General features: G+C 43.7%; 1 protein-coding gene and 1 pseudogene across 2 annotated transcripts in view; one reads left to right on the top strand and one right to left on the bottom strand.

Moving 5' to 3' along the window:
- Positions 1–16,779, top strand: part of EP300 (EP300 lysine acetyltransferase) — a 94,951-nt gene that overhangs the window by 20,831 nt on the left and 57,341 nt on the right. Inside the window, 3 exon segments of the mRNA XM_017870239.1 lie at positions 3,687–4,321; positions 13,513–13,689; positions 15,725–15,986. Coding sequence (XP_017725728.1) covers positions 3,687–4,321; positions 13,513–13,689; positions 15,725–15,986 — 1,074 coding nt within the window.
- The window catches only part of LOC108528467 (acyl-CoA-binding protein pseudogene), a 39,392-nt pseudogene continuing 29,311 nt past the window's right edge, over positions 6,699–16,779 (bottom strand). The window contains exon 2 of the transcript XR_001885166.1: positions 6,699–7,253. The product of XR_001885166.1 is annotated as an acyl-CoA-binding protein pseudogene (transcript). The remainder of the gene's footprint in view (positions 7,254–16,779) is intronic.

Here is a 16,779-nt window from a genome sequence, read left to right on the forward strand (position 1 = left end):
CCGGAGTTTTGCCATTCTCGCTGACTCAGCCTCCGAGTAGCTGGGACTACAGGCCGCCGCCACCTCGCCCGGCTAGTTTTTTGTATGTTTTTAGTAGAAGACCGGGAATTTCACCGTGTTAGCAGGATGGGTCTGATCTCCTGACCCTCGGTGGATCTCGCCTCTCGGCCTCCCAAAGCTGCGTGGGGATCGATACACGGCTGAGCAACCAGGGGGGGGGCGGCCCCGGCCGATAAACATATTTTTCTTGGATACTCCAAGGGAAAAGTAAAAATTGCAAATAAAGTATGATCTCAGTTTTGTAAATCACATAAATATAAGGAAATAAGGAACTATATCAGTATAGTAAGCAGTCATTTTTGAATAGTTCAGGTCAGTTTTGTTACACATTTGGGTGCTGGTGGTGGTGGTGGTGGTGGTGGTTGTTTGAGATAGGATCTCGCTCTGTCACCCAGGCTAGAGTCACCCAAGCTGCCGTGATCCTCCTCCTTCAGCCTCTCTAGTAGCTGGGACAGGCACAGGCCACCAGGCCTGGCTAAGTTTTGTATTTTTTTGTACAGTTTGGTTTTCGCCATGTTGCCCAGGCTGGTCTCCTAAGCTCGAGCCATCTGCCCTCCTCAGCTTCACAAAGTGCTGGGATTACAGGTGTGAGCCAGAGTACTCAGCCTTGTGACACATTTTTGATGGAGGAGCCCATATGATACTTTAAAAGGAAAGAGTAATTCTGTAAAACTCTGGACTCTAAATCATGCCCTGAGATCTTGGGATACAATTTGGTTTAGTTCATATATGACCATGTGCTTACTATGTTACGCTGTAGGCAAGGAGTTGGTGTATAAGTGGTAAAATATGTCCTTCCCAAAGAGTGCGTGAGTGGAGTGAGGGGTGGTCACAGGGGATGGCAAGGGGAGGAGAGGAGGTAAACCCAGGGATAATTTCAGTGACATGATAAAATGCTGTAAGATACAGAAGGAGCAGGATTGGGAAGGAAAGGAAAAGAAAAAAAGAATAGGAAGGGCACATACAGGAAGAGTCATACTTAGGAACCAAGATTAATTGGATCCAGTAGACCATTAAGGCAGTATTTTGTCTTCAGGGGATGGACTGTTTTTTAAGAGGCTAATAGCTGTAGAGTTTTTGTTGTTAGTAGACAGGGTCTCACAGTGTTGCCCAGACTTGATGTGAATTCCTGGGCTCAAGCTATCCTCTTGCCTCAGCCTCCTGAGTAGCTGGGACTGTAGGTGTGTACCACTGTGCCCAGCTCCTGGTAATGCCTTTTTTTTTTTTTTTTTTTTGAGACGGAGTCTCACTCTGTCGCCGGGGCTGGAGTGCAGTGGCGGGATCTCAGCTCACTGGAAGCTCCGCCTCCCGGGTTCATGCCATTCTCCTGCCTCAGCCTCCGAGTAGCTGGGACTACAGGCGCCCGCCACCTCGCCCGACTAGTTTTTTTGTATTTTTACTAGAGACGGGGTTTCACCGTGTTAGCCAGGATGGTCTTGATCTCCTGACCTCGTGATCCGCCCGCCTCGGCCTCCCAAAGTGCTGGGATTACAGGCGTGAGCCACCGCGCCCGGCGGTAATGCCTTTTTAATGTGAAAACTACTGTAGAGAATTAAAAGGGAAGAAAACTCGAATAATTTCTGTAATAGGTTAATACTGTCAATAGGTCAATCAGAAGTAATTTTATTCCCCCAGGGGACGTTTGGTGATGTCTGGAGACAGTTTTGATTGTCACAATTGGGATGTGGGTGCTACTGGCATAAGTAGAAAGACTAGGAGTCTCCTGATGATACTAGAGGGCGCATGACAATCCCTCTCCATCCACAACGAAGAATTATCACACAGCTCAAAATGTTAATAGTGCCAAGATTGAGAAACCCTGCATTAATCTACACTTAACACCCAGTTTTGTTTGTTTGTTCTTTATTGAGACAGGGTCTTGCTCTGTCACCCAGGCTGGAGTGCAGTTGCGCAGTTAGAGCTCACTACAACCTCAAATTCCTGGACTCCAGTAATCCTCCCACCTTAGCCTCCTGAGTAGCTAGGACTATAGCCTAATGCCACCACACCCAGCTAACTTTATTATTTCTAGAGACAGGGTCTTGCTGTGTTGGCCTGGGCTGAAAAATTCCTCCTCCCTTGGCCTCCCAAAGTACTGAGATTACAGATGTGAACCACCAGGGCTAGTCTAGCACTCTGTTTTTGATAGGGGTGGTTTGTATGGTGAAGGAGCCAGAGGCATGGTTTTGTACCCTATTCTGGCTAGATTTTGGTTAAGGAAAGCTATTCTGTAGGCTACAGGTCAAAAACCCAGCCTGTTGAGGGCCTACTTTGAGACAGGTACTATATAGGAACTTGGTAAAAATGGTGGATAGCCCTCTGCTTAACTGGAGCACACACTGAATGTTCCACAAATGACGGGTCTTTTGTATCAGTTGTCTGTAACTTTATGTATTACAATATTTAAAATGGTTTTTTTTTTTTCCCATCCTGAGTTTAGTTTGTGTATAGATAAGTTATTTTAACTGTTTTTCTGAGGAACTTGGGAATATTAATACAGCTTAATTGCATTTCTTTTTTCCATGACTGTGGATACAAACCTTTAGCTGGCAACCCATGTAATAATGGGTGTTGTGCTTTTTTTTTTTTTAACTAAAAATAAAACTTTATTTCAACTATTATGCTAATTCTATAACATTATTTAGAATGCAAGGGTTTTTTTTTTTTATTTATACTTTAAGCTTTGGGATACATGTGCAGAACATGCAGGTTTGTTACATAGGTATATACGTGCCATGGTGGTTTGCTGCACCCATCAATCTGTCATCTACATTAGGTATTTGTCCTAATGCTCTCCTCCCTAGCCCCCCACTCCCCGACAGGCCCGGGTGTGTGATGTTCCCCTCTCTGTGTCCATGTGTTCGCATTGTTCACCTCCCACTTATGAGTGAGAACACGCGGTGTTTGGTTTTCTTTTCCTATGTTATTTTGCTGAGAATGATGATTTCCAGCTTCATCCTTGTCCCTGCAAAGGACATTAACTCATCCTTTTTTTATGGCTGCGTAGTATTCCATGGTGTATATGTGCCACATTTTCTTTATCCATGCTATCATTGATGGGGAGTGTTGTACTTTCAATCTCTTTATTCCTTGGTCTTATTTTAGGTACAGTTTTTAAGTGTTTTAAGTCTGTTGAGGTAACCAAATATCTCCTCAATTTTAAAAATCTATACAATTGTTTTAGTATGACCTAAAAAACTACGATATAAATAATATATAGGGCTACATGTGGTGGCTAATGCCTGTAATCCCAGCACTTTGGAAGGCAGCGGACAGATAGCTTCAATTCAGGAGTTCAAGACCAGCCAGGTCAACATGTCCAGCCCCACCTCTATTAAAAATACAAAATTTAGCCAGGTGTGGTGGTGCGCACCTGTGGTTGCAACTACTTGGGAGGCTGAGATGGTAGAATCACTTGAACCTGTGGATGGAGGTTACAGTAAGCCAAAATTGCACCACTGCACTCTAGCCTGGGCAACAGAGCAAGACCCTGTCTCAAATAAATAGAAAAACGTGGAGTGAGGTTTGGAAATGATATTTAATGCTTATTAAGAACAAAATATAGGGCAGTTTTTTTATTTTGGTTTTGTCATACTTTGACCTTTATGTTTTCCCTTTGCTTTTAGATTTTGGCTCTCTTTTTGACTTGGAGCACGACTTACCAGATGAATTAATCAACTCTACAGAATTGGGACTAACCAATGGTGGTGATATTAATCAGCTTCAGACAAGTCTTGGCATAGTACAAGATGCAGCTTCTAAACATAAACAGCTATCAGAATTGCTGCGATCTGGTAGTTCCCCTAACCTCAATATGGGAGTTGGTGGCCCAGGTCAAGTCATGGCCAGCCAGGCCCAACAAAATAGTCCTGGATTAGGTTTGATCAATAGCATGGTGAAAAGCCCAATGACACAGGCAGGCTTGACTTCTCCCAACATGGGGATGGGCACTAGTGGACCAAATCAGGGTCCCACACAGTCAACAGGTATGATGAACAGTCCAGTAAATCAGCCTGCCATGGGAATGAACACAGGGATGAATGCTGGCATGAATCCTGGAATGTTGGCTGCAGGCAATGGACAAGGGATAATGCCTAATCAAGTCATGAACGGTTCAATTGGAGCAGGCCGAGGGCGACAGAATATGCAGTACCCAAACCCAGGCATGGGAAGTGCTGGCAACTTACTGACTGAGCCCCTTCAGCAGGGCTCTCCCCAGATGGGAGGACAAACAGGATTGAGAGGCCCCCAGCCTCTTAAGGTAAGTACAGTTTTGGTTTGTGTGCACAATTGGCACACATGTGAGTATTGCCATGATGGGTGGAGGGTTTGCCTTACATTGTATAGCAGTTTCCGCATACTACATGCCAGGAATTTACTGTGGGCTGTCATAAGTTTTAAGAAGTGCCTGTATTAAATTTAAGTAAAACATTTATTTTACAACTAGTATTCTATAACTTCATACTTCCAAATGATTGCTGGCTAATGCTGGTTCTCTCTGGCACAAGTATTGGAATGTTTTTATCTCATTTCCAAGTCCAGTTTAGCCTTGTAGCCTCCTTATAAAATTACAGTTTTGAGATGGATGGCATTACACTATCTTCAGATGGAGACTCCATTTGTTGCTATTGCTTTGAATGTCCCTGGTTTTCAAGAGATACATTTATTCTGAGAAATGTATTAACTGATATTTTCCTTTATTGGTTGATGGAAATTAAGGTGCATTGTTTATATGAGACCTCAACAGTGTAGATGTTTCAGTGAACCAGAACTTGGCCAAAGACTTCTGTTAGCTTAGAGAATGCTAAGTATATTATTTAAAATACTTTAAACTCTTTAAATGTGTACCCTGTATACATAAATAAGACATAATCACACATACTTCAGTGCTTATTTCTCCATATTTTTCTTTACATATTTTATCCGTTTTTCTTAAAATGGGATCACACTATGGTTGCCAGTGCCTGGCATGATGGCTTCACTTGGAAGATTAAATTGGAGATAGGTACGATTTTCACAAGGAGTCAGGAGCAAGTTTTCTCTGTAACAGGAATAATTTGAGCAGACATCAGGACTTCTGTGTTCCTGAGACTCTTGGGTGCAGTGGCTCATGCCTGTAATCCCAGCACTTTGGGAGGCCAAGGAGGAGGATCTCTTGCACCTAGGAGTTAGAGATCAACCAGGTAGCACTGACCCCATCTTCTATTTAAGGGGAAAAAAAAAGGGGGGGAACCTTGATGGTGACAGAGAATGCGAGTGTGAATTGAAGACAGATGGACAAACTTGTGTTGGGGGAAACTGAGGTGACATGTAGGAATTCAGAAGCCTTAAATGTTTTTTTTGCTACAAGAATATTGACAAGTTAGGATTCTGTTTTAGCATTCCTGCTTTGTCGATTCTCCCTTTCTGCTCCTCACCCCCTGCCACTTTTTTTTTTTTTTTTTTTGAGACAGGGTCTTGCTGTGCTGCCCAGGCTGGAGTGCACTGGCTTAATCATGGCTTACTGCAGCCTCAACCTGCCGGGCTAAACAATATTCTCTCCTCGGCCTCCTGAGTAGCTGGAACTAAAGGCACACACCACCACGCCTGGCTGATTTTTTTTTTTTTTTTTTAAGAGATGGGGTCTCACTACGTTGCTCAGGCTAATCTCAAACTCCTTCTGGGCTTAAGTGATCCTCTTGTCTCAGCCTTCCAAAGTGCCAGGATTACAGGTGTGAGCCACTGCACCCAGCCTCTGACACTTTTAGATTGCCGTGTCAGTGTAGCTTATTTAGAATATTTGGAGTGAGAACCAGAAACAACAAGGTAAATTATTAAGTACCTTTTCTGGAATCTAGGAACATAGCTATGAAGAGATAAAGTCCTTGCCACCAATTCTGCTATGGAGAGGAGGGATGCCAGACTTAAAATAAATCCTCACTGGTGGACAAAATACTTAAGGGTTAAAGTAGTGAATGAATTTACTTCATGTAACCTACTTTCTACTGTGCACATAAGATACGAATTTTAGAGTATGCCAGGGAAGTACTATGGAGAAAAATAAAGTAAGGAAAGGCTCATTGACAACTGCTTGGGGGTGTGGCACTATTACGGTTGTAATCTAAATTTCTTACAGAAAGTGGGTTTATATAAAAGTGAACAAAACAAAAATCCCTGTCCTTGTGGAGCTCGTGTTTTGATGTGAAGGAGGAATTCAAATTTTAAACTTCTGTTAAATGATGTTTTATTTCCTTATTTTATGTTTATTTTGAGACAGAGTCTTGCTGTTGCCAATGCTGGAGTGCAGTGGTGTGATCTTGGATCACTGCAACCTCTGCCTCCTGGGTTCAGGCAGTTCTCCTGCCTCAGCTTTCCAAGTAGCTGGGACCACAGGCATGTGCCACCATGCCTGGCTAATTTTTGTATTTTTAGTAGAGAAGGGGTTTCACCACGTTGCCCAGGCTCATTGTGAACTCCTGACCTCAAGTGATCTGCCCACCTCGGCCTCCCAAAGTGCTGCTGGGACTATAGGCATGAGCCACCGCACCCGGACCTATTTCCTTATTTTAAATTGAGCCCGCCTATATTGATATTTTGTAAAGTACTCATATCAGTGTTTGACGAATGAGGGAGATTTAAATGTTTAATAAATATATATATTTTTAAAGTAACAAATACACTTTTAATTGATCTCAGATAAAAGCTACTCAAGGAAAGTCAGTAATCGTTTTAGCCACTAATCTGTTAGAGCCGTATGGTGAGCAGCCTTGAGTAGCTGGGCTAACTGGTTATTTTCCGGAATTCCCACCATCCACGGTATTAGAAAAAACAAGGCATTGTCTCAGTTTAGGAGAAACACATGGCCTAGCAACCAAATCCAGTCACTCATATCCCGTATTTTTTCTTTAGCTCTTCTACTCTGTTGATTTAAGCTTTCATGGCATCTTCCTTGGTAGTCCCTTTCAGCTCATTCCAGGCATCCCACTTGGCCTTGCCCGTGAAGTCCAACATCCCGGGCCGTTCTGTATTTACGTCGCCCACTGTTGCTTGTTTGTAGCAGCCATAGATGAACAGCATCTCATCATCAGCTGGCTTGGTCTTAAGGTGCTTAACCACCTCTGCAGCTTTCTCAAACTCAGCCTGAGACATCCTGGCCGCCTTGCAAGAACTCCAGGGAGACCGCGGAGGAGGCGAGGACCAGGAAACGATCACTCCTGTTTAATAAAATTTTTTTAAAATTTTAAGTTATGTAGGTTTAGGATAAGATAACCACTTAAGGCTGGGTGCAGCAGTTCACACCTAGAATCATTCCAGACCAGCCCCAGCTGGTGAGACCCCCATCTCTACCAAAAAAAAATTATCCTGGTGTCATGGCACACCCACATCACAGTTGCCCTTACACTGTACCAAGTCCTAAAATTATCTTGTAGAGTGAATTATACTCATTACGTTTCTTCTAAAACTCCTAAGACTCGTGATATTTAAGAATTAGGGTTTAAGGTGTGAGGAAGTTTTTAGTGAGATTTGATGACTGTAAGCCTGTTGGCAAATGACATCAGCTTTTGAACACAGTTCTTTTCATGGAGAAATCTGTGGTTCAGGATGTGCAGGCAGGTGGTGATGTTACTACTACAGCTGTCTTCCAAAAGTCTGACCCATGGTGATTTATGGGAAGAAACTTGGATCATATTGCCTTTTACCCCAATCTTTAGATTTAGCATAAACTAATCAAAGCCAAAATGTTTTTAAGTTACTTTTGTTTTTGAGGCAGGATCTCTTTCTGTCACCCAGGCTGGAGTGCAGTGGCACCATCACAGCTGACTTGCAGCCTTGATCTCCCAGGCTTAAGCGATCCTCCTACCTCAGCCTCCTAAGTAGCTGGTATTACAGGGACTGCCATGCCCTGCCAGTTATTTTTATTTTTGTTGAGACAGGGTCTCACTATGTTGTCCTGGCTGTTCTCAGCCTCCTGGCATCAAGCAATCCACCTGCCTTGGTCTTCCAGAGTGCTCAGATTACAGACAGGAGCCACTGAGCCTGGCCACATTGTTTTCAAGAAGGAAAAATAGACATGGCTTAGTGGCTCATGTCTGTATTCCTACCACTTTGGGAGGCTGAGGTGGGAGGATCTCTTGAAGCCAGAAGTTAGATGTGCCCAGGCAACATAATGAGACCCCCATCTCTACTTTTCTTTTTTCCAAAAAAGAACAGTTGTCTGCAGGACCCATTTCTTGTAGCTGCCTAGAACTGTGTGTGGCTTCTTCACTCTCTGTCTTTCTAGTTTAGGTAGCTATTTGTATGGTGGTAGGTCATTGGACATCTGGAGCATATTAGCTATGGAGAAAGAAACAAGATCAAATAACTATAGTGTAGCAGAAATTAAGTACAAAACATTCCTTCCTTATTACATTTAGTGTGGGGAGTAAAGAAGCGGGGCTCAGGAGATAGAAGGGGCAATGATCTGGAGGTTGGTTGTTATTTTATTTTCTAACTCTTCAACAGATCTCTGGGAGATGGAAAAACAAAAGCTAGAGAATCTTTTTTGGTCACAGTGACCAAAAGTGTCAGGAAGAAATTACTGCCAGCTGATCTCAGCAATCAGTGTAGTCTGTGTATTTGAACCCATAGTCTGCCCATAGAGGAGCTTGGAGTTTCCAGGTAATGCATCGTGATTAAGGGAACAAGCAGTGTCAGGAAGTGGTTGAAATTCAGTTGGTCTAGGGAGGCAAGGCATGCAATCATGAAGGACCAAATTGGGGAAATATTTGGATAAAGACATTACATTTATTAACGAGACAACAAGGCAGCTTAGAAATTCCAGCATTTTGTTGATTCAGATAATAGGACTCTTGAGGGCATAATTTATTGTCTGTCATGCGGGTTCTGTGATAGAATGACTTTCATGTTATGTCTATCATGAATTTTCATGCTAATAAACAGGTGAAACAACTCCCCCATGTATAGGTATGCATATTATTGGAGCCACATTAGATAAATACTAGTACTTTAAAAAAAAAAAAAAATAGGTAGCAGCAACACTTGCAGACAGATTTGTAACTACCAAAAGTAGCCTGGCCTTGATTTAAACCTGTGTCTGCATTCTGTTGCCCCTGCAGTCTTTTTGGCAAGAAGGTTTCTTTCTTTGCTCTGCTCTACTCTGCTCTTTTCTCTTCTCTTCGACAGAGTTTCACTCTTGTCACCCAGGCTGGAGTGCAATGGCGCAATCTTGGCTCACTGCAACCTCTGCCTCCCAGATTTAAATGATTCTCCTGCCTCAGTCTCCCGAGTAGCTGGGATTACAGGTGTGTGCCACCACGCCCAGATAATTTTTGTATTAGTAGAAACAGAGTTTCACCATGTTGGCCAGGCTGGTCTCAAACTCCTGACCTCAGGTGATCCACCCACCTCTGCCTCTCAAAATGCTGGTATTAACAGGCGTGAGCCCCTGCGCTTGGCCAAGAAATTATTTTCTCTGAATGCTTCTCATTTCAGGCCACCTCATTCTTTTATGCTTCCATCAAACTGCCACTTGTAAAGTACTTGTAAATCATTCTTGTAAATTACTTACCTTAGTCTCTGAATTTCATCTGGAAAATGAAAATGTTCAACTTTTTTTTTTTTTTTTTCATTTTTTGGTAATAGCATAAAGAAGATTAAAATTTTGTCTTTTTTTAAATAGAGGCAAACTGCCGAACCGATAAAGATGTCATATTCATATAGATTTGCAGAGTATAGATACTGCATATGATTTAAAAAACTAATTTTAGGCCAGGCATAGTGGGAGATACCTGTAATCCCAGCACTTAGGCAGAAGGATTGCTTGAGGCTAGGAGTTCAGTCAACTCCTGGGCAACATCTCTACAAAAATAAAAGGGAAAATTAGCTGGGCATGGTGGTGCAGCCTTGTAGTCCCACCTACGTGGGAGGCTGAGATGGGAGAATTGCTTGAGCCCAGAGGTTGGGAATTACAGTGAGCTATGATAATAAGACTGCACTCCAGCCTAGGCAACAGAGTGAGACCCTGTCTTTTTATAAAATATTTAAAAGAAAAAGATTTTATCAAGAGCTCTGTACCTGTCTAAAACAGATGCTTCACAGAGGTAGTAACATTTGAAATTATAAGGATGAGTAGAATCTGCAGGTGTTTTTTAGTTAGGTTGTACTATCTAAGGAACCAACAGAAAATGCCTCTCTGTGAACTTGGTGTTTATTTCCAGGTTAGCATTAAGGAGTCAAATAGGAAAGGAAGTGTGCTACTGTTCAGTTGTAGGGAAAAGGAAAAGCTTGAAGCAAATGCTGGCAGCTCAAGGAGCATGATACTTTCAGATTTTAAAAAATCAGTATGGGAAATATATAAGATACCATAGGTAGGTGGTCAGACTTCATAAAGACTTTGGTATACATACTGTGGGATTGAATTTTTTTCTTTTATAGGGGCAGGTGAAAACAGAAGACAGGCAAACCTGTTGTCCACAGTCTGTACAAGCACTGGGATAGGTTTGAGTTGAAACAGTCACAGTGGGTAGGAATACATGGGAAGGATTTTAGTGTGCATGTTTGCTTTTGGAGGTAGAATTGAAGGACCCTTTGACTGGTCTTGGCAGACAGAGAAATCTGGTATGAATCCTTTAATTGGGCAGTAGCTATAGCATCTTGAGTTATTCTGAGTGCTTGCTCAATGTTTTTTGTTGTGGTGTTTTTTTTTGAGATGGAGTCTTGCTCTGCCGCCCAGGCTGGAGTGCCATGGCATGATCTCCACTCATTGTAAGCTCCACCTCCCGGGTTCACGCCATTCTCCTGCCTCAGCTTCCCGAGTAGCTGGGACTACAGATGGCCACCACTGAGCCCAGCTAAGTTTTTTTGTATTTTTAGTAGAGACGGGGTTTCACCATGGTCTCGATCTCCTGACCTCGTGATCCGCCCGCCTTGGCCTCCCAAAGTGCTGGGATTACAGGCGTGAGCCCCCGCGCCTAGCTACTCAATGTTTCTAGTAGTGATGTTGACTTATACTTGGGATCCTCTGTGAAATTTGGCAGAAGAGGAGGGTAGCTTCAAACTTTATGTTTGGGATATAAAGTTGACCCCGTTTTGAATTATTTAAAATAATTAATTTGAAAGATTAATGACCGGGCGCGGCGTGGCCTCAGGGCCTGGTAATCCCAGCACTTTGGAGCGGAGACAGGCGATCATGAGTCAGAGATCGGACCATCCTGGGGCTAAGACAGGAACCGCGTCTCTACTAAAAAAATACCACAAAAACTCGCCGGCATGGGGTGCAGGCGCCGGTAGTCCCACGCTACTCGGAGGCTGGTGAGCGGGGAATGGCATGACCCAGAAAGTGCGACTTGCAGTAGAGCTGAGATCTGGGGGCCACTGCACTCAGGCCTGGCAACAGAGCGGACTCCGTCTCAAAAAAAAAAAAAAAAAGAAAATGACATTTTATAATTTTCATTATCAGTAAAACGTTTGACTTTTGAATAATAAATGCTGTTTTTCAATTATTATTATAGTATATTGGCTCCAGGTGAACTTAAATATGGAAAAGAAACTATTTTTTAAAGTACATAGGGAGCTGACACAGTGGCTGATGCCTGCAATCCCAACACTTTGGAAGGCTGAGGTGGGCAGATCACTTGGGGTCAGGAGTTCGAGGCCAGCCTGACCAACATGGTGAAACCCCGTCCCGACTGAAAGTAAAAAAATTAGCTGAGCATGGTGGCGCACACCTGTAGTCCCAGCTACTCAGGCTGAGGCAGGAGAACCACTTGAACCCAGGAGGCAGAGGTTGCAGTGAGCCAAGATTTGTACCACTGCACTCCAGCCTGGGCGACAGAGCGAGACTTTGTCTCAAAAACAGAAAAGTACATCAGGGTTGCAAAATCAAATGACTTGAAGGGCCAAGCAGGTGACTTAATAGAACAGCTAGGTTTAAAACAGCAAGGAATGGTGTGGAGTCTGGACTTTCACATGTTCCGTGTAAAGGAGTCAGAATCAGAAGTTTAAAAAAAACAGTTATTAGTGTTCCTACACAAAAAAGACATGTCCCCAAACCTTCTGTTTTCTACTTTCTATATAAACAAAATACAGGAATTATTCAAATGAGGCTGAGCGTGGTGGCTCACACCTATAATCCCAGCACTTTGGGAAGCTGAGGTAGAAGGATTGCTAGACCCCAGGAGATTGAGACCAGCCTGGGCAACATGGCAAGACCCTGTCTCTATTTTTTAATAGTCAGAAAAAAAGAAAAGAAAACAAGAAAACATTCAGATGCTTGAGCATGACAAAGATGTTAGATGGCTATTAAGTTGAATTTGCCAAATGTGTGACTTAATGGAAATGAATGGCAAACCTTGTTTAGCAGATAGAATTAAATGATTAAAAGTGTTTCTAGAATATCTTTATTTCAAATATTTACGAGAATAGCTCTGTAAATTTACCGTACCCAAGGCCCCTAAATCTGAATTTTGATCTTAATCTTGAAAATGTATTGTCATTAGCATATTTTGTATAGTGGGGTTTTTTTGTTTGTTTTTGTTTTGGAGACAGCGTCTCACTCTGTTGCCCAGGCTGGGGTGCAGTGGCCTGGTCACTTTTGCAGCCTTGACCTCCCAGGCTTAGGTGATCCTCCTGCCTCAGCCTCCTGAGTAGCTGGGACCACAGGCACATGCCCCCCCTTCCGGCTTTTTTTTTTTTTTTTTTTTTTTTTTTTTTTTTTTTTTTTTTTTTTTTTGAGATGGAGTCGCGCTCTGTCGCCCAGGCTGGAGTACAGTGGCACAATCTCGGCTCGCTGCAAGCTCCACCTCCCGGGTTCACTCTGTTCTCCTGCCTCAGCCTCTCGAGTAGCTGGGACTACAGGTGCCTGCCTCCGCGCCCAGCTAATTTTTTGTATTTTTAGTAGAGACGGGGTTTCACCATGTTAGCCAGGATGGTCTCGATCTGACCTCATGATCTGCCTGCCTCGGCCCCCCACAGCGTTGGGATTACAGGCGTGAGCCGCCGTGCCCGACTGGTTTTTTGTTTGTTTGTTTGTTTGTCTTTGTTTTTTTGTATTTTGGTACAAATAGGGTTTCACCATGTTCCCCAGGCTGTTCGCATACTCCTCGCCTCAAGAAACCCTCCCGCCTTGGCCTCCCAAAGTGGTGGGATTACAGGTGTGAGTCGCCAGGCCCGCCACTAGGTCCATTGCGATCATCATTCCCTACAACCTCTACCTCCCAGGCTTAACTGATCCTCCCACTTGAGCCTTCCAATTAGCTGGGACTACAGGCATGCGCCGCCATGCCCAGCTGATTTTTGTATTTTTTAGTAGATCTGGGGTTTTGCCACGTTGCCCAGGCTGTAGTGTGTTTTCTAATAGAAGCTGAGAATTTCCTTTGAAACTGTCTTTGTGAACTAGGAAGTAAAACCAGAAAAGGGATAATAATGTCTCATATTTTATTCCTCATTTTGGTTTCTTTTGTCTCTTACTCTTAGATGGGAATGATGAACAACCCCAATCCTTACGGTTCACCATATACTCAGAATCCTGGACAGCAGATTGGAGCCAGTGGCCTTGGTCTCCAGATTCAGACAAAGACTGTACTATCAAATAACTTATCTCCATTTGCTATGGACAAAAAGACAGTTCCTGGTGGAGGAATGCCCAACATGGTGAGTACTAATCCATTACAGACTTGTTTTCAAACTGGCATTTTGACAAAAGGATTGTGTTAAACTTTCACCTTTCTATTATATAAACCGAGGTTTATACCCGCTAGGAGCCTAAATTGATATGTAATCATCATCCCTATGAGGAGGCTTGTGCTTCCTTTCCATTTCTTGTGGTTTTTTGTTCCTTGTGGTTGTTGATCAGTGAGCGTGTTGATCCAAACAGGAGTAAGTGGACTGCTACGATGAAGTTTTAGGGGCCTGCCATTCAGCAGCTTGGTCTTGTGAGCATTTCCATAGGATACAAACGTGGAACCTTTCTCTTTTCGGGGAAGGACTCTCTGGCAAAGGATCCGAACTCTCAGTGACCATATTTATCGATATTATTTGATTCTACTGCACAAAAGTAAATTCCCTCTTAAAAGTAATGTATTGTTGGCCGGGCGCGGTGGCTCAAGCCTGTAATCCCAGCACTTTGGGAGGCCGAGACGGGCGGATCACGAGGTCAGGAGATCGAGACCATCCTGGCTAACATGGTGAAACCTCGTCTCTACTAAAATACAAAAAACTAGCCGGGCGAGGTGGCGGACGCCTGTAGTCCCAGCTACTCGGGAGGCTGAGGCAGGAGAATGGCGTGAACCCGGGAGGCGGAGCTTGCAGTGAGCTGAGATCCGGCCAGTGCACTCCAGCCCGGGCGACAGTGCGAGACTCCGTCTCAAAAAAAAAAAAAAAAGTAATGTATTGTTTTAAACAGTGATTTTTGTTACATCAAGTTTTCAGAAACTTCTAGTGTTGTTATTTTTGTACATTCAAACTACTGATAGTAAATGTGTCTGCATTCAACTTTGGAAAAAATTGTCTGAAAAAATGATCTTTCAGATGTCTTAGTTTTGTTCTTTGTGTCATTATGTTTGTGGACTGCCTATATTTCAGATACTCTGCCAAGTACTAGAGCTATACAGATGAATGAAATATGTCATCTCTATCCTGAGAAATGTTCACTTTTTCTTTTTTTTTTTTTGAGACGGAGTTTCGCTCGTTTTCCAGGCTGGAGTGCAGTGGTGTGATCTCGGCTCACTGCATCCTCCGCCTCCTGGGTTGAAGCAGTTCTCCTGCCTCAGGCTTCTGAGTAGCTGGGGTTACAGGAATGTGCTGTCATGCGCGGCTAACCTTGTATTTTTAGTAGAGACAGGGTTTCTCCATGTTGGTCAGACTGATCTCGAACTCCTGACCTCAGGTGGTCCACTCACCTCGGCCTCCCAAAGTGCTAGGGTTACAGGCGTGAGACACCACGCCCGGCCTGAAATACTCACTTTTTAATTTAAAAAACTAAATTTCTCCCAGAGTTTAGAAAAACTAGTTTTTCACCAATCTGAAAGACCCCTTTGCCGAGTCTCCTGAGGAGTTCTTCATTGCTCATTAAAACCTAATTTGGGTGTGCTTTTAACTACAGACACCGTCTCACCCTTCCCTCTCCCACTGGAGTTTACCATGCCCTTCTCTCTGCTTTTACTCTCTGTATATTATACATACTTACATCATTTCATAATGTCATTTTTTTCTTACTAAATCGAGCTTCTTAAAGGTAGGAGCCATGGTTTATGAATTCCCTGTATCGAAAAATGGAGTCTAGGCGGGGCGCGGTGGTTCAAGCCTGTAATCCCAGCACTTTGGGAGGCCGAGACGGGCGGATCACGAGGTCAGGAGATTGAGACCATCCTGGCTAACACGGTGAAACCCCGTCTCTACTAAAAAATACAAAAAAAAAAAAACTAGCCGGGTGAGGTGGCGGCGCCTGTAGTCCCAGCTACCCGGGAGGCTGAGACAGGAGAATGGCGTGAACCCGGGAGGCGGAGCTTGCAGTGAGCTGAGATCCGGCCACAGCACTCCAGCCTGGGTGACAGAGCAAGACTCCGTTTAAAAAAAAAAAAAAAAAAAAATGGAGTCTAGCTTATAGTAGACTAACTGTAAAGGTTTTACTTGAAAATATGCACATCTCTATGACTCCTACCATTAAATATATTGTTATATCTCTCAGGGTCAACAACCAGCCCCGCAGGTCCAGCAGCCAGGCCTGGTGACTCCAGTTGCCCAAGGGATGGGTTCTGGAGCACATACAGCTGATCCAGAGAAGCGCAAGCTCATCCAGCAGCAACTTGTTCTCCTTTTGCATGCTCACAAGTGCCAGCGCCGGGAGCAGGCCAATGGGGAAGTGAGGCAGTGCAACCTTCCCCACTGTCGCACAATGAAGAATGTCCTAAACCACATGACACACTGCCAGTCAGGCAAGTCTTGCCAAGGTAAGTGGATTCACAGGGTTACTGTACTTAGCAATTAATTTTTACAGGCAGGAAGAAGAAGGCAAATGTGATCAAGTCTATTCTGTGGTGATGGATATGTTTAGTACCTTAATTGTAGTGATGGTGTCTATGTATGTACAAAGTCACCAAAATGTATACATTAGAACAGGTGTGTTGGCTCACTTAAAATTCCAGTACTTTGGTAGGCCAAGTGGGGAGGATTGCTTGAGGCCAAGAGTTTGAGATCAGCCTGGGCAACATAGAAAGACCTCGCCAGGCGTGGTGCCCCTGTAGTCCTAGCTGAGGGACTAAGAAGACTGACAAAGGAGGATTGCTTGAGCCCAGGAAGTCAAGGCTACAGGGGGCTATGATTGCACCACTGTACTCCAGCCTGGATGACAATGTGAGACCATGTCTTTTAAAAAAAGGCTGGGCACGGTGGCTCATGACTGTCATCCCAGCACTTTGGGAGACCGAAGTGGGCAGATCACTTGAGGTCAGGAGTTCAAGACCAGCTTGGGCAATATGGTGAAACCTTGTCTCTACAAAAAATACTAGAGAACATCAGCCAGGTGTCTGGGTGTGTGCCTGTAGTCCCAGCTACTTGGGAGACTGAGGTGGGAGGATGGCTTGAGCCCAAGAGGCAGAGGTTGCTGTGATTCAACATCATACCACTGCACTCCAGCCTGGACGATAGAGCCAAACCCTATTTCAAAAAAACAAAGTGTGCATAAATATGTGCAATTTTTTAATTTTATTTATTTATTTATTTATTTATTTGTTTTTTTTTTTT

Source organism: Rhinopithecus bieti, unplaced genomic scaffold, assembly GCF_001698545.2.
Source record: "Rhinopithecus bieti isolate Rb0 unplaced genomic scaffold, ASM169854v2 scaffold_4967, whole genome shotgun sequence".
Lineage (NCBI taxonomy): Eukaryota > Metazoa > Chordata > Mammalia > Primates > Cercopithecidae > Rhinopithecus > Rhinopithecus bieti.